A 23,011-nucleotide genomic window follows, 5' to 3' on the forward strand; every position below is an offset into this window, starting at 1 on the left:
TTCTAGAAGAGACATTATTTCAGAGATTCATCCAAAAAAGACCAGTTTGCTTCTGTTATGATTAGTGCTAGGTTTGGGGACTTATGGTATTTCCATATGGCGCCATGGTGATTCTGTAGAGAGACTTTACATGTCTTAGAAAATCCTCGCTAGAGCAAATGGCTCCAAGAGAGAGCAAATACTGGAGAGACATTTGTGAAAGCCTGTCCGATACACGTTACTCATTGGAATATTTTCAGTTGCAAAGGCAATAGGACTCACTTCCTGGAACTCTGGGAAGGGTAGGAGAACTCTCTCTCTGATGAGGCTTTTCCCTGAAGCATCCACATCTGATACACAGCCACAGCCACACACACACTTAGCAAGATCATTTGGAATCACAGCATATGAATATTTTCCATTCTTTGAAGAGTTAACATTATCTCGCATACAGTTTTTCTACTGTTACCAAAGTCTCCCAGCCCCCTCATTTTACATGGATGCAAATATTCCATTTGAACAAATTCTTTTTCATTCATTCTTTCCTTTATTGTTGAACACGGCTGCCTCCCACAAAAAGGTAAACCTCTGCAAGACAGGGATGAGTCTTATTGATCTGTAACTGCCCAGCAGAGTCTGTGATGCAGCACAGGTCTTTGATAAATGCTGATTAAATGAACAACTTGTGAACGGTTGGCTGGATGGATAAATGGATAGATGGATGGATGGATGGATGGGTGGATGGGTGGGTGGATGGATGAATAGATGGACAGTGGATAGATGGATGGGTAGATGGATGGATGGATATGCAATACTTTAGGGTTTGGGAGGGGATTTCTATGTTAGATGGGCTTGTTCTAGATGATTTTAAGGGTCCTGGCCAACTATAGGGTTTTGCTTCTCCGTGGGCTTCACTGGGCTTTTTCAGCATCCATGCATTTTCCTATGCCATACTTCCTGCAAAACATGCCATGTCTCCCTCCCCTGTCCTCATCTAGTGATTCCTTACTCATCTTTCAAAGAGCAGCATGGTTTCCCTAATCCTCCCTCTCCCCAGCTGAGTAGCTGCTCCCGCTCCATGCTCCTCTCACCGCCCACTTTGCCCCATCCTGCAGTCTTGTTTCATAATGCACTTCTCTCATTAAACAAGGAGCTCCTGGAGAGCAAGGGCCCGGCCCTAGACCTCGCTGTGTGCCCACACCTGACATCCCGCTTGGTCTTGGCTTTAGGAATTAAATAGACCTTTGAGCTCAACCTGCTTTGACGTCTTTAGAGCATCCTAGATGGTCTTTAACCAGAATCCTATAAAATTGTTTTGAAGGTTAGACAGGGTAGGCAATTAGTGACTAAGATTTCACCTGCACACAAGAAAATCAGAATTTCATGCTCCCTGGCTTAAAAGTTACATGAGTTTCGTTATATATTTCATCACATTAACATTTCTTTTTTTAAAAAAAGCTCTATTCATCTAGTTTTATCTCCAAAGCAGAGAAGAATGTTTTCTAGCTTTAATTGCTGAACTTACAGTTCAAGAGAGAGCTGTTCGGCAGCCTGCTCTAATGCCCCAGCCATGCTCGGGGATGCTTAGAAAATGGGGAAACCTGTGACTTGCTGAAGACTCCAAGATACAAGCAGCAAAAATGTGGGATTTTCTGTTCTTGAGAACCCATTCTCAGCCCAATTTTTGGTAATCTGAATAGGGAACACTTCCAACATTCACATTCCCATGAAATTTTGTTGCTCTGTGCACACATGGCATGCTCATCAGTCTATCGGAAGGCAGAATGCATCCTTCCAGATCCCCTTAACTCTATTTTACAGATGGGGACACCAAGGCCCAGAAAACAGAAAGGATGGGCCCCAGGTCACAGAGGTACTGATGGGACAATGAGGTATGAGTCGAGCTTTTCCTCTGCCCTGCTGGCGATCCTGGAATTGGGTCTTCTGAGAAGGGCTGAGGGAAGGGACAGGCTGCAAGTGTGAATGACAGGCATTCACACGTGTTAGCACATCACCCCAAGGGACTTTTTGGACTCGGTCGAGGTGTTTGTTCCTTAATCTTAAGTTGGAGTTTCTTTCTGAAATTTCCCCAAAATGAGTATATCCCTGTGTACTCCAATCAAAAAGCAACTGAGCATTTCAAGTCTGCTATTTGCCCAGTTTTCTGAATGGGAAAAATCAAAGGCTCAAACACTTGCATTTTAAAGCCAGCTAGGGAAAGACCTGGAGCCCAGGATCTAAGGAAGAGAATTCCTCTCTGGGAATTCCTATTCCCTACATGCCTGGAAAGCAGGGCAGGTCCTCTGAAAGGCCGAGTCCATTTTTGGTGCTGGAGTTTAAATCCCACTTCTATTCATCCAGCAGCTAGACAGGGCTAGGGGGGTGTGACTTCTGAGGGTGAAGACAGGACACAGAGGGACACGTGCCCTCACTTCTCCTGTCATCTCCAAGGGCATAACCCACACAACATCTTAGCAAGCATGGCTCTGTGTTTTCATTTTTTGTAAAGTCTCCTTGCGAAGCTGCTTGGGCTGCCTCCCTTGGGATCTGGTTCACGGCTGGTGATCAGTGAGTTCGCAGAAAGTGACTTGAGCGGAATGTTGTTCCCTCAGGGCAGGACACATAAGAAGAGTGATCAAGAACCCAGTGGGTCCTCGATCCCTTTGCATTCAGGGATGGGCTTTGACTCTCACTGACAAGGAGGACAGCAAAGGTTCCGTTGTGCCTCAGTGGCTGAAACCCAACAGAACACTGCCATCTTCCACCTCCATCTCGTCAGCTGCTCCAGACCCAGCACTGGGAAAAGCCAAGCTAAAGGCTACTTCCTTCTGAAAGACCTTGCCTCTTCCTCCAGATCTGAGATTACCCGCCAAGAAAGGGCCTAGCACATGGGAAGGGAAGGAGGTCCTCCTATGTGAGGAGAACAGGCAGAGATGCTCTCTAGTCCAACGATCTCACTTCACAGTGGAACCCAAGGGGGCCAAACCAGACCACGGGTCTCGGTCCCACTCACCTCTGACCCCTCGATGCCCCACCCAGTGGCTCTTACTGGGAATCTAGGAAGCGTTAGCTGACTGACACCAGACCAGACCCTTGTTATTCCCAGACAAGGATTTTTTCTTCTAAACCACGTGTCCTCACTCTTGGCTGTGTCTGAGAGTCACCTAGATCACACTCAAAAATACTGATGCCTGGATCCCACCTCCAGAGATGCTGGTAGAAATTGGTCTGGGGTGGAGCCTGGATGCTGGGGCTTTTACTCTCCCAGGTGATTCCAGTGTGCAGCCGGGACTGAGAACCACTATTCTCCATCCCACTGCTTCCCGGGGGTGAATGAAGAGAACTGCTGGTCCTCCCGCCATTATTTCCTGTCTCCCCAGACATGGGAGTAAGGGTTTGGGTCAGGAGAAAGATGGAGAAAGACCCCCATTCACCCTCAGAAATCAGCTGTCCATCCCCTACCCTCGAAAGACACAGAAAAGGACAAAGTTTGGAGATCAAGTTAAATGTCCAATTTATTTTTATAACTTGAAACCAGAACAAACTTGGTTTTGAACAAGCGTACAAATGAAATGGCAGACACATGCTGAACTCAACATCGTGACATTAAGGGAAAAAAAGAGGCCCCCAAATCTGGTACAGAGAATAAAAGGAACAATAAATATTTTCCTAAGCCATATTGAAATGACCTCCTGTCATCTCAACATTTTATCCATAATTAAAAAAAAAAAAAAAGAGCCCGTTTCTTAAACGGAGCACAAATGCCAAGCAATAATAAATAGTTCCAAACTTGTAGTAAAGGACAGAACCTCCAAGTAAACAACAAAAGTTCACACAGTAAGTAATAGAAAAGGTAATAAAAATATTTTGCCTTGCCAGTACAAATGCAAACAACTGAACTCAATGTGACTTTGCTTCACGGGGCGGATACAAAAAGCACCAGAATCTCGGGTCTGCCTGTGCTCCACAAAGCCTCTGCCTGTCACTTAGGACCAGGATGAAAGGTGGGTTTCCTGACTTTTCACATTTCGCTTAGAGGAATTCAGCCTTCTCCTCTCCCCACCAGACCCTCAAACGGCAAGTGGCAGGTTCCAATTTGGGGCAACTTTGAATCAAGTTGTGGCAGTGTGGAAAACAGCCTGAGGTCGGCTGGACCTCCCCGCCCAGGCTCGGGGCCTCTCTCACTGGGTCACCAGCTTCGGTGTTGGCTTTTTAAAACACGAAAGAGATGCAAAATGCTCTTTTCTCTGCAGCTGACAGAGACACCATCTTTGTGCTTTAGGATGGCTTAGTCCTGGCATGGTGGTGACTTTGCGTAAGCTGGTGAGAGCTAGCTAGCTTTTGTAACTACAGGAGGGTCACCTTGGAGGCTCTCACGGACCTTCACAGGGCATCTGGGGGAAGGGGCAGCCCCTGGGTCTTCGGGTCAAGCAAGTAAGAAGTGGACAGCTCAGCTTTACCTCCCACCTCCTCTCCCTTCTTCTCACTTGGCAAAGTTAAGTGGCAAGGAGGAAAGAGCATGTCAAACAGAAAAGCGCCCAGAAGCAAGATTCTGCATTTGGTAAAGAATTGCCCAAAAGGATGCTTGGTTATACTCTCATCACCTGAAATAATGGTTTCTTACAGTTCCTGAAATAAAAAATGGCTTCCTGATATAGATATTTCTTCAAATGTGTTATTCCCTCATCCAAAAAAACCACGATTTTATTATCTTAAAGCTACTTGGCTTTACAAAAAAAGGGGGGGGAGGGAGGGACAGAAACGGAGAAAGAAATCAAGTAGAAATGAAAAGAACAAATAAAGGACCGACAGAGGCTGGAGGATGGCGAGGAAATAGAGGGAAGAGAGAGAAAGAGCTGCGGAAAGGCACCGAATCCATCCCAGGCCCTGGGCATTCGGAAACTGACGGAAGGTGGGTTTCAGAGGGAAAAGCAGCAAAGCAGGTAAGGAAGACAACAGGCCAGCGCTCTCCACGGAACCACAGTTCCTGCTCGCGATGGGGACTCCTTCCTGAAATCCGCTTTGCCCAGGTCCCAGCAGCGGATCGCGTCACCTGGGCCTCGCTGACCGGCCAGCGACCTTTATGACATTTTTTTGCTTGTTTAATGTTGTCTCAAGGACTAAAGGAAGCTCCTCTGCATTTCTTTCTGCTCTGAAGGGCGGGAGAGGTGGTGGTGACGCCACGGTGGCAACTGTAGAGGAGGAAGATGCTCCGGCCCTCTCTCCTCTACACCTGACATCCTTACAGATGGCCGCTTAGAGAAAGGGAGGACTGTGAAACGTTACCGACATCTTTTCAAAAACTGATCTTTCCCTCAATACGAATAAAGAATTTCCCATCCGCTCTGCTGTGGCCACACCAGGGAGCCTTGATGCAAGGTTTGGGGCGTTCAGAGGGGAGCCCGACTCAAACAGTCCTTTGTAGAGGCCAATTCTGACAAAAATATATACAACTAAAATGATTTGTGAACCAAAGCATTTAGCTACTTCCTTTTGTTTCTTTCCCTCAAAGGTTGTCAAACAACCCTTTTTTCTCCTGTACAATAGGACTTCACATACAAATTTTTTTTTTGCAATATTTTATCCTGCCAAATTAAAAAAATATATTATGGCAGCCTGCTTGTTTTTGTTTTTTTTTTTTCTTTTTATTTCCAAATTCACTAACAAAAAGGTACATTAAATCCCTTTAAAAGGACAAGCTTACAGTTAAAAAATTACAAGCTCCAGTAAAAATACAGCAAGTGCCTACATCATATGAACCAACCAATATATCCATTCCAGAGGGAGGTGGAGAGAAAAATAAGTACAGATCAGAAATGTGGATTTTTTTTTCTGCAAAGCAATAACAATATTAAGCACTTTTTTTTCTACATACTTTTTCTACATGGTGTAGCAATCCCCTTTTAATCCCCAAATACAAGTTTCTATACATTTTTTTTGAAATAAAAATTCAACACCCAAGGCAGAAAAAAAATGTACTAAAACTCCGACTTTACAGTTACTGTGACAAGAACAAATTATTAGAGACCCACCATTTAAATTTTACTGCAACATTTTCAAGGAAAAGAAAAGGTTTTTTTTTTTTCTTGTTTTGTCAAATGCCCAGGCATTCTCGATTATTACAAATACTGGTCCACTTTTACAGTAATCAAGAAATTTTAATATATATAATATATACTAAAACCCCGTCACCAAAAGAAAACAATATACACGCAGCCACTGTGGCATTTTTTTTTATAACCTATTAAGCAAACTTTGAAAAAAAATGATCGCTCCAACACACATACACACATTTTTTTTACCCTTGTATGTATCCAATACTGTAAACGTATTTTTAAGACAGAGTGCACTAAATTTAACTTTAGAAAAAAAATTAGCCATTGTTCCTGAATTGTTTTTGTTTTTTCATTCAACGATAGCAACTTGTAACTTGTGTCACTTGAGTTTTAATTCAGCAGTAAATCACCTCCACTCCAGATCTAAGCAGCGTTGTCCCACAGACAAAAGGGGCTGAGGATAATTCAGCTAATGAATGTCCAAGGTTGTGCTGGGTTTATTTCTTCATTTGATTGGGTCTTATGGCATTTTCGTGTCCTCAACCAGGATTTTAAAAAATTTATTTTAAGTAAATGTGGCTTTGTTTGTTCCTAAAGAAATGTACTTTTCTTGTTTTACTTTTTTAAAAAGTCTTTTCATTTCAAAAAAAAAAAGTTTTGCATTTGTCTCAAGAGACTCAAATAGGAAGATCAGTTTTCAAGGCACTCACATCAAATTGGATGGCAGTAGAAAAACTGTCCAATAAATTATTATTTTATTTTGTTCTTTATAGTGCCAGTATTGTGAATGCCACGCTTAGCAATACCGACACTCAATCTCAGCCGTCCCTTACAGTTTAACCCACCTCTGGGCCAAAAAGAAGATGCTGCAATTTCTTGTTTAGAAGCCATTTAATTTAAATGCAAACAAAAGCTTTAAAGTGCGGGTCAACAGAATTCAAATGTCTAATCTTAACAGTCCAATGTTTCGTACCTTCCAACCTAATGGGATAGAAAAAAACAAAACAAAACAAAACAAAAAAAAAAAACAGAAAAACTGGGAAGTAGCGCTGGGCACCTTCGGATGGAACTCTTCCCGTTTTCCAGTAAAAGGGAACTGAGATTGGCAAGATTCCCCACCCACCTCCGTCCGTACAATGTCATCAGTGTGCATCAGATGAGAGAACAGGAACTTCCCTCAATTCTCCATCAGGACACTTGTCTGCTGGAGAAGCGATCAGTTGTCACTTGTAACAAAGTGTGACTTAGGATTTCTGTGGTGGGGGTGATGGGAAGAAGAGACAGAAGCTGTCAAGCCAGAAGCCTGAAAGAATATCGCTGGTTTCTTTCCTTTCTGCGTCACTGCAGGCCACCACCATCCACCCCGAAAAGTACCCATGGCCCATTTTACTTAGTCTAATCTACCGCAAATAATGAATGATTTTTTTCCCAGGGCACATTCCAAGAAAAGGACAAGATCTGCTGGGAATGCACAAATCTAGAATGCACTTGGGCCATTTCCCCAGGCGGCAGCCCGGAAAAACTCCTGTTTCTCAGGTGGTGCTGAGTTTTTGGGAGGGCCTCTACCCACCACTCAAAGGTTTCCTATTATATAGTAAGGTTGAAATCAACACAGAAAAGGCCTCTGTTACTCGGGACATCATCAGTGCTACATCTCCATTCCAATTCTGAAACAAAGTGCTACAACTTTAAAGATTGTTATCCGCTGTACATCCACTCTCCACCCCCAAAAAATCCCCCAAAAAACTGCATGCCACTTTTTATTTCAGGATCAAAAAAAAAAAAAAAAAAAGAAGAAGGAATAAGAAAGTAAACAACTTTAAAAGTCATGTAAGTGTTGGCTTCTTCACAAGAAATTACACATGCTTAGCTTAGATTTCAAAAAAGCAGCGCCCTCCCCCCAAATTATAATTTAAAAGATAGGCTTCCCCTCTACATAGCTTGGGAGTCATTGCTCAGGCTACTACTGGGTTAAAAAAAAAAAACCGAAGAAGGGATGGATACCCAACAAAATCTCTTAAAGGAATTTAAACAGAAAGAATAATAATAAAAAGTACCTGCACATGCCAAAAAAATTACAAAACCCAATAAATACAGAAATTATTGCACAGTTAAAAGGCTCCACAATTTTTACTGCCTTGATCAACCCTCGGGTTTCCATAGGACTTCGCAGACACAGGTTAGGTTGGAGGGTTGCCTCCCCTGGGCCCCGGGGACACGCGCAGGGGGGCTAAGTGGCGGGGACACGGAGGCAAGTGTCAGGTCAGCATTCTCTAGTTTGGCAACGGGTCCACTGTACAGGGGCGCGGTGCCCGGCCGGCGCACGCACGCGCGCTTAGCTCCTCTCGGCCTGCTCGATTTTGACGTCGTTAGTCAGCAAGTGCTCGCCGTGCCACTTTTTCATGTGTTTCTCCAGGGTGCTGTAGACGCTGAAGGGCATCTGGCAGATGTCGCAGCGGTACACCTCCTTGCCGATCTGCCCGTGCGTCTTCATGTGGCGCGTGAGCTTGCTGCTCTGCGCGCACGCGTAGTTGCACAGCTCGCACTTGTAAGGCCGCTCGCCGGTGTGGCTCCGCCGGTGCACCGTCAGGTTGCTGCAGTTCTTGAACACCTTGCCGCAGTACTCGCACGTGTCGCTGCGGCGGCCCTCCTTGGAGCTCGGCCGCCCGGGGCCCGGGCCGCCCAGGTGCGGCGTGCTGCCCCCGCTGGCCGTGCCGCTGCGGCCCGACAGGCCGCCGTCCAGCAGGTCCCCGGGCGGCGTGGAGAAGCGCAGGCTGCCGTTCTCGGACGAGTGCTCGGACGACGTGGCGAAGGGCGACTGGCGCGCGTCCGTGAAGCCCAGGAAGGGGTCCTTCATGAAGTGCCGCGACGCCGCGTAGCCCACGAGCCACTGCGAGTACACGTTCTCGGACGGGATGAGCGCGGCGGGCGGCAGCTCCAGGTCCTTCTCCACCTTGATGCGCTTGGCCGCGCTGTTGAGCCCGGGGCTGGGCAGCGGCGCGGGTTTGCGCGGGAAGAGGCCCGGGAAGGGCTCGGCGCCCGGCGCGAAGCCACCGCCGCGCCCGTTGACCGCGCCGCCCGGGCCCGCGTCGCCGCAGCCGCCCGCGACCTCGTCGTCGTCACCCGCGTCGCCGCCCGCCGCGCGCTTCAAGAAGGCGCCGCGCTTCTGCTTGTCGGCCAGCAGGTCGCCGTACTGCGGCAGCGCGCCCAGGCCTACGTTCTCCATGACCTTGCCCAGCACCAGGGCCTTCTCGTCGGCCAGCGCCTTGGCCGCGCCGCCCACGCCGCCGCCCGCACCCGGCACCCCGGCCACCACCCCGCCGCCGCCGTTCTCGCGGTTGCGGCTCAGCTCCGAGTCCATGCTGAAGCTCGACTCGGGCCGGCTCTCGTTCTCCAGCAGCAGCTCCTCCTCTTCCTCTTCCTCCTCCTCGTCCTCCTCCTCGGGCTCGTGGCCCAGCGACGGGTCGCTCTCGTGGTGGCGGAAGTCGCCGTCGGACGCCTTGAGGCCCTCACCGGCCAGCTCGCTGGTGCCGGGCTCCGGGGAGCTGGCGGCCGAGAGCCCGTCGTCGGAGCGCCCGGCCAGCGAGCCGGCCTTGTGCATGTGCGTCTTCATGTGGCGCTTGAGCTTGCTCGCCTGCGAGCACGCGTGGTCGCACAGCTGGCACTTGTAGGGCTTCTCGCCCGTGTGGCTGCGCCGGTGCACGATGAGATTGCTCTGGAACTTGAAGGTCTTGCCGCAGAACTCGCACGACTTGCTCTTGGCGGGCGGCTGAGGCGGCGGCGTGCCGCCGGGGGGCATGGGCGGCAGCGGCGGCGTGCTCAGGAACGGGGACTTGGGGCTGGGTTGGAAGGGGTTCAGGAGCCGGTGCATAGGGTTGCCGCGGCCCGGCGACACGGGCGGCGGCGTGGAGCTGTTGCCCGCCAGCTCGCGGAGCCGCCGCGAGAAGTCCATGGCAGGCGAGTCGATGGCCATGGGGTTCAGGCGCATGACTCGGTCAAAGGCACTGGGGTGCTGGGCGACGAGCCCCATTTCCTCGGCACTGAGGCGGTGCGGGTCCAGGTGGTGGCGCGGCGGCGGGCTGAAGAGCGGCGGCGTGCCAGGCAGGCGGCCCTCGCCGAAGCCCGGGTGGTCCCGCAGGATGGGGCCCGTCATGCGCAGCAGGTTGAAGGGGTTGCTGTCGCCCAGGAAATTCATGAGCGGGGACTGGGCCACGGCCTCGGGCCCGAGCGGCGGCGGGATGGTGAGCCGCGGCGTGAGCGAGCTGCTGGCCGGCCCGGGCTCCAGGTAGATGCGGAAGCCGTGCGTGTTCTGCGCGTGCTGCAGCAGGAACCACGCGCTGTTGAAGGGTTGCTTGCATGTTGTGCAAATGTAGCTGGAAGGCTCATCTTTACCTGGGGAGACACACGGACAGAAAGGCAGAGAGAGCGTGAGAAGCGGACGGGGCGCGCGCACCGCAGGGCTGGAGCCGAGCACGTCCCGGGGTCCACGGCTCTCAAAGGCGGCAGCGGGACCACTTGCGAGCAGGCCCAAGCCCCCAGCGTGGCAGACTCCCCAGTCAAGGGGCTGAAAAGGCCTGCCCAATGGGCAGGCAGCCAGCAGAGCCCAGTTCAGGCACAGGATCTGGGCGAGTTACTCCAATTCCACAGGCCTCGCTCGGTTTGTGCCCCTAAAATATGGTGTCCTTAAACTCATTGTCTCAGAAGCCAAAGGAGATATATTTGTGAGACTAATCGATTCCAATAATAGGAACTATATAAAGGCTGGACTGCAGAAAGGATAGCGGGGCAAATTTCAGCCATTCAGGGTTGGTTCACACCTGCCGAGGTCTAGATGAAGCAAGGCATTACTGACATTTAGACCCCGATCATTCTTTGGTTGCATGGGGGCTGTCCCGTGCCTTGTGGGATGTTTAACAGTATCCCTGGCCTCTACCCACTAGAAGCCAGGAGCACTCCCTGCCCCATTCATGATGGTCAAAACTCTCTCCAGTCATTGCCACACATCCCGGGGGGGGGGGGGGGTGCAAAATTGTCCCCCCCCCCATCACTGATTAGGCAATATTTGAACCAAGGAAATTCTAAAAAACACAAATCAAACTGAATCACCTTGCAGACATTTTAAGAGAAATGGTGGATACCTCCGCATCATTTGAGATTTTAACTACAGGAAATTCTAGGGTTTGTACAGCAACATTCGTGCAGAAAGCACTGTCAGATTTAAACACGGATGCATAGGAACAGAAGGAATTGAGCATATTATTATGAAGATTACAACTGGGTGACCACTGCCCCCCTCCCCCGACTGCCCCCATGGCCTCATACAACCCCTCTAACCACGGGGTGGAATCTGACCTCCAGAGACCCTGGGGAGGGGGAAGTGGAGGGGAGGTAGGGGAGGGGCGGGGGCCACTGGCCTAGTGAAGTCCTTTGCCAGAGGGCTGAGTGAAAGAGTGTCACATCTGACAGGACAGGAGAATGGCCGCAAGCGTGAATTTGTTACAAAGTGGCTCTGGTGACATCAGGAGCAAACCTTAGTGGACACTGGTGGCACAGAGCCAGAACGTCCCTGTCTTTGTCCATCGTTGGGGCAGTCACAAAATGGGAGCCTGGACATTTCATCCAGACCCTGCCTTGCGGCCGCGGTCCTAGCCCACAGGTGACACTGGTTACTTCTCCAGCCTGAACCTCCCCTCATGCCTCACGTGAACTGGACAGGTGTGGGCAGGCCCTGCCTTCCACCATCAGATTTCCTCACCAGTCGGGGAAAGAAAAGGGAACAAGACAACACAGCCGCGAGCTTGAAAAACCCCTTTTGTTTTTTCAAACTTTCTTGTACCTGGAAGATTTTAACGCTGATAAAGTCTGGTAGCCGCAAACTCCCTCGTGGAGCCAAACGTGCATGTTAATTCCCACAGCCCGCATCAGCACGGGGAGGGGAGAGCACAGCCGGGCGGCCGGAGGAGACAGAGGCCATCTCAGCCCCTCCCCGGAAGATTAAGGACTTCTGAAATCCCGTACAGAGACCGATTTTTTGTTTTCCACCCACGAGCTATGTTTCTTTGGGGCTTCACCCTTAGCAGTAAAAACCAAGTGGCTCTAGGACCAAACGCCCTGAGTCCCGTACATGTTAGACTGGACAGCTCCCAAGGGGCTTGGACCTCCCCGAGCCACACAGTGTGTGCGATGTCACAGGAACACAGTGGGCCGTCCAGGGGCCAGGGGGCAGCATGCAGACCCAGAACCAACGGGGCCAGAACACCTACCACCGGAAACCAAGACATGCCTTTCAAGTCTGGTGTTCCACGGGCACCAGTGCACACTCATACCTTATTTTGCCTGCGTGTTTGGTGGTGAGGAGACTGGCGGCCAGGGGAGCAGGACAGAAAGGGAAAAATTCTGAAGTTCAACTTCATCTTGCTTCAAAACTAAGCTCCAGAAGAACTTCTGAAAGCAGTATTCTTTCTCTGGGCTATCTGGGTTCAGTTCCCCATGCTGGAGCCCCTGGGGGAATGTCCCCACCCGGAAACAGACAGGGAGGCCTTCCCAGGGCCCTGGGCAGCCGTGTTCCTCACTGCAGGAGCGGAAAGACTGCACGAACACCCCACACGTCCTTTCCTGCCACCCCCTCTATAGCACAGAAAGCTCCGGCCTCCTGGGGACACCACCTCCTGGCTTATGAGAGAAGGTACATGGGGAACAGAACTTCACCTCACAGGAGAGCTGGCCAGAAGCCATGCTATTTAGAGTCCCCCTCAAATCCTTTTCTGAGCAATACAGAATGAATGTGTAATAAATAAGGAGAGAAATACGCAGTCCCTTTCTGTCACACAGCTAATAACAGACGAAGCACCGCCTCCCACAGGTCACAGACCTTCAAACTAAGGACACGCCTGTACCCTTCAGCTCGGCTCTCACCACTCCCGTCAAGTTTTGACCCACAGCTGCGCTGGTGCCTCCTGTTTTTAAGCCAGGCCACCTCCCTTCCCCTAATCTCTTTTCTCATCATCTTCATTTCCTTGTGGGTCCCTCCAGAGCACTTCCTGCTTCTTGTTCTGATGGCCACACACTTTCTAGAAAGTACTACTGCCTGTGAGGAACGCGGGTATCAGAAGACAAGGCAGAACTCCCAGGCAGGCTGGGAGTGAAATGGCCGATTAAAAAAAAATTTTTTTAACTCAAATGGCAGCTGCTTGGAAGCATGTAGCTGCATGTTTTAAAGAGCTCAGATGTTTCCATTTCTTGTTCAAAAAATAAATAAATAAGAAGGGCAGAAGACACTTCGAAAACTCTCACTTGGAGCAGCCTAGGGAGGAAGTTAGCTGTCTGGAATTCACCGTCAGGTGGGGAAAAACTCTGTGTGTCCATCGAATGGGATTCCAGGGTTCACTGCCAGGGTTCGCTCTTTATTTTCCTGCACCCCTGGACCAGTTTGATTCCCAGACGTCCCTACATGCTGTTGCAGGAGGCACAGCAGGTGACACAGCCTGTGTGGCACAGAAGACTGCAAGGGACAGGCTTCCCAGGATCTGACAGCTTCCGTTATTTCTTCCAGCCCTCCAAGGCCCTTCCTAGACAACGCTCCTTCCACTCTCCTCTGTAACTTTATTTTTTAAAGAAAATGTTCATTTCCATATTACCATTTCATGGTTCTCTCTTGCCTAGAAGTAGCCTTGAGCACAGGAGCTGCTCGCTTTTGAGAACCGAACAATGTTAGAAAGTCTCTGAAGAGCCACTCAGAACATTTTTCTGTTTGAAAAGCTGCTGGCTATCTTAAAGCCCTGGTACATGCAGTCACAGACACCTCCTTCTTGCAGCGTAAGACCCTTGGTGAGAGGGCTGCATCAGACTCGGGGCTGCCACCCTGTCCTGGAGCTCAGGGCCCACCTGCCCAGAGGCGAGCTGGATGCTCCACCAGGTACCAACTTTGCCGGTGGCCCAGACAGGATCCATGCGACCCAACATGCTGCCACAGTGGCCCCCGAGGTTCTGACTGATAGGTGGATGCCAAGATAATTTTGAAGCGACTTACGAAGCAACATCAAACCTGACCTACAGACCTAGGAATGTCGGCTACAATTTGATCACTAAATTAGTCTTGGAGACTCAGAACCCAGGGCCTGTGTCTTTCCTTGCTCGCTTGCTTCCTTTTTCCTTCCTCAGACGTTTTCAGTATCTGTTGGCAGAAACCCACACTGGATCTCCACTACTGGCTCTGAAGGGAGGCCCTAATGTTTTTCTCATATTCGAAACCCTCCCTACAATCTCTCTGTCACGGGAACCCTGGACAGCAGCGTGGGTTCATACCTCTGCCTTGTTTTTCCCAGCAGAGTGATGTCAACCAAGTCACTTAACCTCGCTGAGCCTCCGTTTCCTCATCAGCAGAGTGGGAATGACATACCTGCCTCCTAAGAGGGCTGGGGGAGCAAGTGAGACCTCACCTGTGGACACACCCTATAAAATCCGCACATCACTATGCACATGTTACGGCTGGTCTTTGTCTGTTTCTCTCTCTATTATCCACCTTGTGCCTGGCTGTGGTGGATGTTTCAGGGATGACTTTCTGTGTAACTCTGGCAGTAATAAAACCCTGGAGGAATTTTAATGCAGCCTGCCTAATGCATTAGAAGTTCCAGGGAAGCAGAAACTTGCAAACATTGAGGAAACATCATTTTTTATTGCGACTCTGGGGAACCAACATGCAACTGGGCTCCTGCAATGAAATGCTACTCTCCCTCTGCTCAGAGGTGGTTTTTTTTTAATGAGCATTTAAATAATTGTCCCCCCTTATTATGCTGGTTACTGTAATAATACCAATAAAGGTATCAGGGATGTTCAATAAAAAGCACACCTTTAATTGAGTTATTATTCAATAAAAAGGCCGTAATTGAGAGCAATGGTTGAAGAGGTCTCTCCTAAGGGCGGGTGGTACGGAATAGAAGCGTATTCCTGCTTGCGGGGGCTCTAGTGGTTCTCTGCTACTCAAGCAGGGCCTGGGGGGTCAGCAACCTCCAAAAAGATGGAGGCAAAAATGAGAGTCCTGGCACTGAAGTCAGGACCAGGTCTTGGCTTCACATGGCCCTCTACGGTATGCAGAGCACTTGACAGCTGGTTTGGCATTTTCACACCCATTCGTGCATTTCATTGTCACTCACACGACCTCTGAGGGAGGCCAGGCAAGGACCACATCCCTGCTGGCACGTGAGGATGCTGCAGCTCAGAGAAGCAGAGTCCGACAGCCAGCATGGGGAGGGCCACGCCCCTTCTCAGGGCATCCTGACCCCCAGGCTCCATCCCAGCTGCCCCCACCAGCACCACCTGACAGATGGAACATTCTTCACTTGTCAGGGCCTGTTTCACACTGAAAAGGCCAAGAGAGGTTCTCCTGCCACACTGTGTGTGTCCTCCCAGCGAGGGGCTTGATTGTCCTCCCAGCTGGGTTCACCAGGGGCCTAGTCTCCGGAGGGGAGACGCTTCGCACAGCAAGTGAGCCCACAGGGGCAATGCACCACTTGGGACCTGCCGAAGAGGTCACAAGATGCCAGGCAGCCAGATCTAGGGGCAGGCTGTGGATCCAGGATCCCCCTGTGTCAGGCCCCTTCCCTTTTCTGGACCTCAGGGTGCCCAGTGCCCAAGAAGAGGGCTGGATTCACTGGCCAACCACCCCATCCTCCTCCAGAATCTTTGCCTGCTAACAGTGCTGTCTCCTTGGTCCCAAAATGATGCTAGTTACTATCATGATGATGTCTAGGTGTGTAGCCCCTTTATTAGTTTAAAGACTGTCTCCTCTTTCATGATCCCAGAAAGACAATGTCAGTTGGCTTCCTTGGGGGAATCTTTGTCGGTTTCGCGTTCGTACCACTTCTGCGCACGGTCATCTGTGAACTCTGTAAGCACCCCCGCTTGTTCTGAAAGCATCCTATCAGACCAACCTCAGCCTCTTCAAGGAAGACGGTAGAGCTGAGGGGACAGTAACAGCAATACAATAAACCATTGCTAAACCCTTACAAGAGCTGCCCGCAGCTACGGCAAACTGTCCTCGCAACAACTCCCAAGGTCGAGAACTGTCATCGGCACCACTTTATAAATGAGGAAGCAGGACTGGAAGAGATAAGGCGATTAGCCCAAGGCCACACAGCTACCTGTGCTCTAGATAAAAGCCCGGTCGAAAGAGGAAAGGGTGCAGAGCTGGGCCCACCCCAAGCCAAGAGACCCGGGGTAGGAGTGGTCGCATGGGTGCCTAGGTATTTTACCTGTCGTTCCGGCCCAGTGCTAGTGAAATGTGGAGATGTGTTGCTCTCGGCTAGAACTGCAATAACCCAGTGAAATCACGCTGATTATCTCATGCAGAAGTAATAGATGCACTTTGTTGGCTGCTGGTGCTGGTGGCGAAAGTTACCAGCACTGCTGCTACCGCTAAGGGGTCTCCCGGGTGACGCAGTGCTAAGCCAGCCTCAGCCTAACTGAGCCAATGCGCCTCCACCAGTGCCCGTGGCAGACATGGCCAATCCATCCCCGCACTCACCCTCCGAGCCTCGGAATCCTCTTTGGGTTAACCCAGAGCCCTAGACAGCCATCACCACCACATGGAGTGTGGGTCTGCCTCTTGGCCATCCCTGGATCCCAGCCCACACAAGCACAGTATGTAGGGGACCAGGAGAGATAGGGCCAAATGAACTAGGTAGCAGAGGGTGTCCTGCTGAGAGCAATGACCGCTGCTATCAAGGCATGCAGCTCTCAAATTCCGGGGGGAGACAAGAGCACCTAATAACCCTCTCACTTATTTCCTGAAAAGTGTGAGTGCTGCTAGGGCGAAGTTCAGGGTGCTGGGAGAGAGAAGAGTGCAGGGCTTGGCTGACTTGGGGGTTTAGAACCTGCATCGCTACGCCCATGACTGTTCACAGGAGAAATAAAGGAGGCTCAGAGAGCGTGGGTAAGTTGCTTGAGGCCTCATTACTGGCCTTGGGTTATTTATTTAAAATTCATCATCTGGGCTGGATCCCAAGCTCCCTGAGGACAGGAGCCTAGGACAGGAGCTTGTCCACTGCCCTGACTCCAGCCACCAGCAGGGTGAGTGACACGCATGTGCTTCAGAATCGCCGGTGCCTGGTCAGTGCCGTGCTCTGTCTGTTGGCCTCCCCGTGGTTGGCACTGCTGAAGTCATCACCACCAGGACAAGGGCGTCTGCCCAGGTCTCAGTGAACCTGCCCGGGCTGCACAGTCTGCCTTCCAGGTGAGGCCGCTTTGGGAGCAGGGCTCAGCTCAGCTCTCAGCAACGCCCCACTGCCCCGGCAGGGCCCCACCCAGCACGCCCGCACCTCTTGGCCCACTGCCTTCCAACCAGCGGAGCATGCTGGGATCCCAGGTGACTCCCAAAAGAACCCACTCTGCCGCTGCCCCCATCCACCTCTCAGCCACCCCCAGCAGAGTGGGCAAGTGGGCCAGCAATCTTCCCAAATCCCAGAGCCGATGGGCCCCGCCACCAGGACGAAGCACCAGGCACTCAGCTTTCAGGATCCGGCTGGACCTGCCATCCACCTCTGCACTGGCCGCTCACCCTCCTGGCCCTCTCCTTGGCCGTGCACGTTACACCTGTTTGCACCTGCGGTTCCCACTGCCTGGAATACCTGCCTGTCCTCTCTCTACCAAACAGCCCAAGTATAGGCCCCTCTGTATTCCCACAGCCTCTACGGACTGTTTCTCGACCTTGATCACCACAAGTGTTGTTACATTTGTCCTTGACTTTGGTGGGCTTGACTCCCATACAACCTGCACATGCCAGTGGCAGATTTATGCTCTCTGGGGGGTGCTCACAGCGACTCTGGAAAGTGGGTTCTAATCCAGATTTTATATAAAAAAGAAACTCAGTCTCATCACAGTTAAGTGAGGGGCCAGAGGTCACACAGCTCGTGGGTCACTTAGCCCAGATTCACACCTGGGTCTGAGCCCAGGGCCTGTGCTGCGTCTAACACACACCTGGCTGCCCCTGCACTGGGACTTGCAAACTTGTAACCGGTCCTGGGAGGTTGGGGGGGGGGGCCAGAACCAGCCACAGCAAACCATCCCATCTGCCCCCGTGCACACTAGCGAGCTGGCCGCGGCGACGAGCTGCAGGCTCAGTGCAGGAAATGCCATGCGGAGCTTGGCTGAGGATAGAGGGGCCTGACACAAGTGAGAAACCTCACTCAGCCACAGCCCACTCACCCTCCCAGCGCCCGTGCGGCAGCGGTCAGCTTTGTGCTTCAGGTGCCCGGAGTTAACTCGGGCTGGGCGACTGGGCCTCCAGCCTCTCCACAGCCTCCAGCTGAAGCTCTGAAGTCCCCAGAGACAGCCAGGTGCACAAAAACACCAGTGTCTCCTTCGAGCCAGAGCAGCAGCCTGGGAAGTTACTGAACCCAGGGAAATCTGATTTTGTCCCAAATGGTCTAGGGACATGCCTTTCTCATTCATTCCCTCATCCACCCGGTCACCACGTGCCAGGTGCTAGTATCCCACAGCAGGGACTACCCAGGGCAGGGGATTGGCCACAGGTGGGGGTCGGGGAGCAGGGGTGGGTGAGGCTGGGGACACAGAGCACTCGGAGGCAGAGCAGAATCTGCCCAGTGACCCCGGAGCCCAGGGAGGAGGCGGGCAGAAAACACCCCATGGAGGTGAGCTCAAGCCAGACACAGGGAAAACGGCACCTGCCCAGATCCAGCAGGGAAGGCACTCAGGGTGGAGGGCCGTGCACAAGCACACTGGGGGTGCACAAAAGAGAAAGCAGCTCTGTCTGCGGCAGGAGGAGGCCAGCAGGGGACATGGGAGAGGAGATGGGAAAGGTAAGTGTCTGCAGAGAATTCTGCAAGGGCTGTTTCCATCTGCTGGTTCTGCAGGCTTTGCGGTGCAGGCTGTCCTGACTCACCCACACTCCCCATCCAAGCCCAGGGCTAAACAGTAAGTGTGAAGATGATGCCCTGGCTCTCAGGGCTCTTATCCCCTGTGAAGAAAGCCAGGAAGCCATCGAGACAACACCCAGGGTCACACCTGGCGCCCCAGGAACTGGACCATTGGTGCAAAAGGTGAGAGGCTCTTCTCAACACAGCCGTTCCTTTGCTCCTTCCTCCCTTCCTTCCCCCCTTTCACTCTGCACGCGCCGGCACTGCCCGCTGTGTGCCAGGCCGCGCTGGATGGAGGGACGCCCGCTTGGAGCCTGCAGTCCAGGGCAAGAGGCTATCGAATCCACACACATCTAACAAAGGCTCAGGCCACTAAGGCGCAGAGAGGGTGTACCACGAGGTGCAGGACCCAAGGTGGGGAGAGACTGACGGCCCAGGAGGACCAGGGGAGACTTCTCCCAGGAGGAGGCCCCAGATCTGAGCTCAGAAGGAAAAATGAATCCATCATGCAGAGACAGGAAAGAAAGGGTGTGCCTGGTGGGGGGAACCGCACACACAAAGGCATAGACTCACAGAGGGGAGGACCTGGATGGGGAGCTGAAGAGGGGTGTGGGATCTATCTGAGGAGGCTCTGAAAACATGCAAAGGAACTGAGCTGAACAGAGATCAAGTTCCATTGCTGCAAATTCCATCACAATGACAACTTAGATTTTTTTTTTTGTAATGAAGATTTTCAAGCCCACACTCAAGGCCTACTTGAGTCACGAACCATTCAGTATAACAAAATGTCAGTACAACAAAAAGATGTAGGTGAACCCCTCGGAAAGTTTTGTTTCAGACCAGATATGCCTTTCCCAAACTATGAAACATAAGGCATAAAGAAATGAAATGGGGTGGGGTAGAAAACACAAAGAGGGAACTTAAAATCCAATCTATGAAGATTGCTAGCCTACGACACGAGGTGGCTTCTAAATCACCCTCTCCCACAGAAGTTCTATTATTCCAGCAAGCCGCTTATCTGAACACTCAAGGCATGCGAAGCCACCTTCAGGAATGGGGCAGTCCAGGCTCTCAGTGGAACAGGGAAATATTAAAACTGATCTACAGCTGCAGGCACCAATGCACCCCAGATTTCCCCAAAACAGTCTCGATTTCAACTGCTCAATTCTGTGGTCACACCAGGTGTGCAATTCAGGCTCAGGAAACAGCCACCAGACTCTGAGACAAAGCAACAGCACTAACTGTGGAGGCATCTCGGGGCAGGGTGAGAACCGTCATGTTTGCCAGTCAGATAGAAGAGCTCGAAGCAGGACACACGGATTGATTTTATATGTGGCAACTCATTTGTGGCATTCTTGAGAAATTCCAGCACATTCCTCAAGATCATTTTTATACAGTCTGTCCCCGACCCCTCACGAGGCACTCAAACCCACTAGAAATAATATCTTCCCCGAAAGAGGTGAATGCATCATCAGATTCCCTTGAAATCTGCTTTTTGTAGACTTCCCCGAAAAGGACCTATGATTCTCCAGTGGGTGTTGGATGGGCTGATGGAGGAATGTATTCCCTCTCCTCCCTCACCCCAAATACAGCGTTTTCTGAAAGGATTCTAGAACTCTGGGGACAGGAATTTAGCAGAGAGCATGAAGAGGCAGCAGAGTGAATCATCCTTATCATTTAATGGAAAAGAAGTGAATTAAGAAACAAACAAGCAAAAACAATCAGGCAGCGAGCCGCCCATGTGTGTGGGCGCCAGCGTGGGCACACGGGGACACACCCCGGGCACATCTCATGCACACGGTCCAGCTGACCCGGGGAAGTCTCCCTTCTCCGTAATTCACGACTTCCTTCATGAGGCAGGCCGCCATCCTTCTTTTCCTTAAATCCACAAAAATCTCCACCTTCCACCCCAAGAAGTATTGCAGGGACAGTAAATCTCGTTTTAATGGAGTGTACGTTTAGCTCTGAGGAGATAATTGACGTTGTGGAGAGCCTCGACGCCCAGTTATATAGGTTACCTAATGCAGAGGGGACTCGTACCCACACACTACAGACAAGCAGTAATATATGTATATTGTTCTGAGTGGCGTTACAGCAAAAGTGTTCCAGTCCGCGGGGATTGATAAAACACAAGAAAACAGCAGCCACGCACTTGTAAATTTGTCTCATTTGTCTCTGAAGTTAAAGGTTATTCCCTTGTTCTGAATTTGTAATAAAAACATGCTAGCCCAAGGTTTGTGGAGAATGTTTGAATATTTAAATTGTGTCTAATGATAGGCAATTATAGGGTAAAAACTGGACCTTATGAATGGGGAACGCTGTCTGGATCACGAAGTGTTTTCCCACCGATGACTCATTTATCTTTAATGCATAAGCGCTCCGCTCCGCACCACCTCCAGAGGGCTGCAGGGACCATTACCAGGTCCCACCGCCACTAACCGGTAACCAACCCAGCTTGGGTTTGCTTTGGCTGGGTGGCTTCTTTTCTTTTTTCAGTTTCATTTTCTTAAATACACCTCGTTCATCTCTCCAATCAAGAGAATCAAGAGCTGAGTCTGAGGTCACGGCCCTCCAGGACCACCCGCTACACAGCACAGTTCCCGGCTGGTCAGTGCCTCCGTGTTGTGGGGACGTGAGGCCAGGTGTAGGGAGGGGCCTCTGCCCCGCCCTGGAGGAGAGCAGGGGGCTGGCAGGGAGCCCCAGCCGTGCGGCGCCCGGGGTGGCCCCGCAGCATCCCGGCTAGAGCCGAGGTGCCCGCCTGGCCCCATCCAGGTTAACCAAGTGCAGCGTCAGAGTAACTCCAGCCAGCTTGTCACCACGCACAAAAGTCATCAGCGAGTGAATGTTCTTTTCTGCACCACAATTAAGACGAATCAATACGACGTGCCACAAATGGTATTTTACTCTCAATAAGAACTCGAGCTGAGTTTATTCAGAATATTTTAGCGCTTCCCCGGGGGATTTTGGGCCGACGCAGATGGCAAATAAAGTACTCAGCCTAAGGCTACAGCACATTATGGTAATTCTAATGTCAGATGTACTTTAATATACAGCTCTATTTAATCACCCCATTATTTCACATTTCCATATGAAAAACCTGCGGCACTTCTGCAGCGCTTTGCCTCCGCCACGGCGCCAGCTTTCTCCAACCCGCGGGCGGCAGGGAGGTGGTCATCCTCGCCAGGCACGGCTCCCCGTGTCGAAGTTTCCGGGTGCCCCTCTGCCAGAGGAGCTGCCCGGCACGATTGGAAAATCAGAGGATTCGGAGATGGTACCGAACGCCGCGGGAGGTTATGAGAAAAAGAAGCCTAGCTACCCCCGACCTTGCCTCCCCAGACACAGGTTCACACAAAATGCAGGGATGTGCGCACGCGCGCGCACACACACACACACACACACACACACACACACACACACACACACACACACACAGATGCGGGGAAGAGAATTACATCAGGCTTCAAACACCAGCAGCCCCAGCAACGTGGCTGGGTGGCCCGGTGGCTAGACCCCAGCGCGGCGCGGGGCTGGGTAAGATGTGCCTCCTGCCCGTGGTCCACAGTGGCTGTGCCAGCTGGTTGTCACAGCACGGCCCACCCACCCACCCCAAGAGGCCAGAGGAAGGCAGCAGCGACGCCAAGGGGCGGGAGGAACTGTGCAGGGGCAGTGGAGGCTGCCTGGTGACAAAGGAGGTGGGGAGAACAGGAGGCAGAGTGGGAGGGAGCAGGGAGCTGCAGTCCAAACTGACTGCAAAGTCTGGAGCCAGCAGGACCCCCTCCCCCCGCCCCCAGGACAGCCCTGTCGGGTTTGCACTGGAGAATCTGAAGCCAAGGAGGCCTGGGCCCCGGGGGAGGTGGAGTCCTGTGAGTTCCAAGCAGCGCTAGCACCTCAAGGCGGGCTCAGCCGGCCAGCTGGCGGGGGAGAAGCCAGCGGAAACATGGGTTTTGGCTGAGCCCAGGAAATCACTCTCACGCTGTCACAGGCAGACTTGGCCACGTGGCGTTCCAAGAAGCCCAGCACAAAACCCGCTGACCACCCAATTCTAGATTTCTCGAAGATGGGTTGCTGATGGGTGAAATGAAACCTGGCACCTGGCACCTGACT

General features: G+C 51.6%; 1 protein-coding gene across 5 annotated transcripts in view; it reads right to left on the reverse strand.

Annotated features, from left to right (window-relative positions):
- Positions 1-3,476: 3,476 nt before the first annotated feature.
- Positions 3,477-23,011, reverse strand: part of BCL11B (BCL11 transcription factor B) — a 94,683-nt gene continuing 75,148 nt past the window's right edge. For all 5 annotated transcript variants that reach the window (XM_064486236.1, XM_064486235.1, XM_064486233.1 and 2 more), the window contains one exon: positions 3,477-10,427. In XM_064486236.1, coding sequence (XP_064342306.1) covers positions 8,371-10,427 — 2,057 coding nt within the window. In that variant the 3' untranslated portion in view covers positions 3,477-8,370. The remainder of the gene's footprint in view (positions 10,428-23,011) is intronic.

This window comes from Camelus dromedarius, chromosome 5 (genome assembly GCF_036321535.1).
Source record: "Camelus dromedarius isolate mCamDro1 chromosome 5, mCamDro1.pat, whole genome shotgun sequence".
In the NCBI taxonomy this organism is placed as follows: Eukaryota; Metazoa; Chordata; class Mammalia; order Artiodactyla; family Camelidae; genus Camelus; species Camelus dromedarius.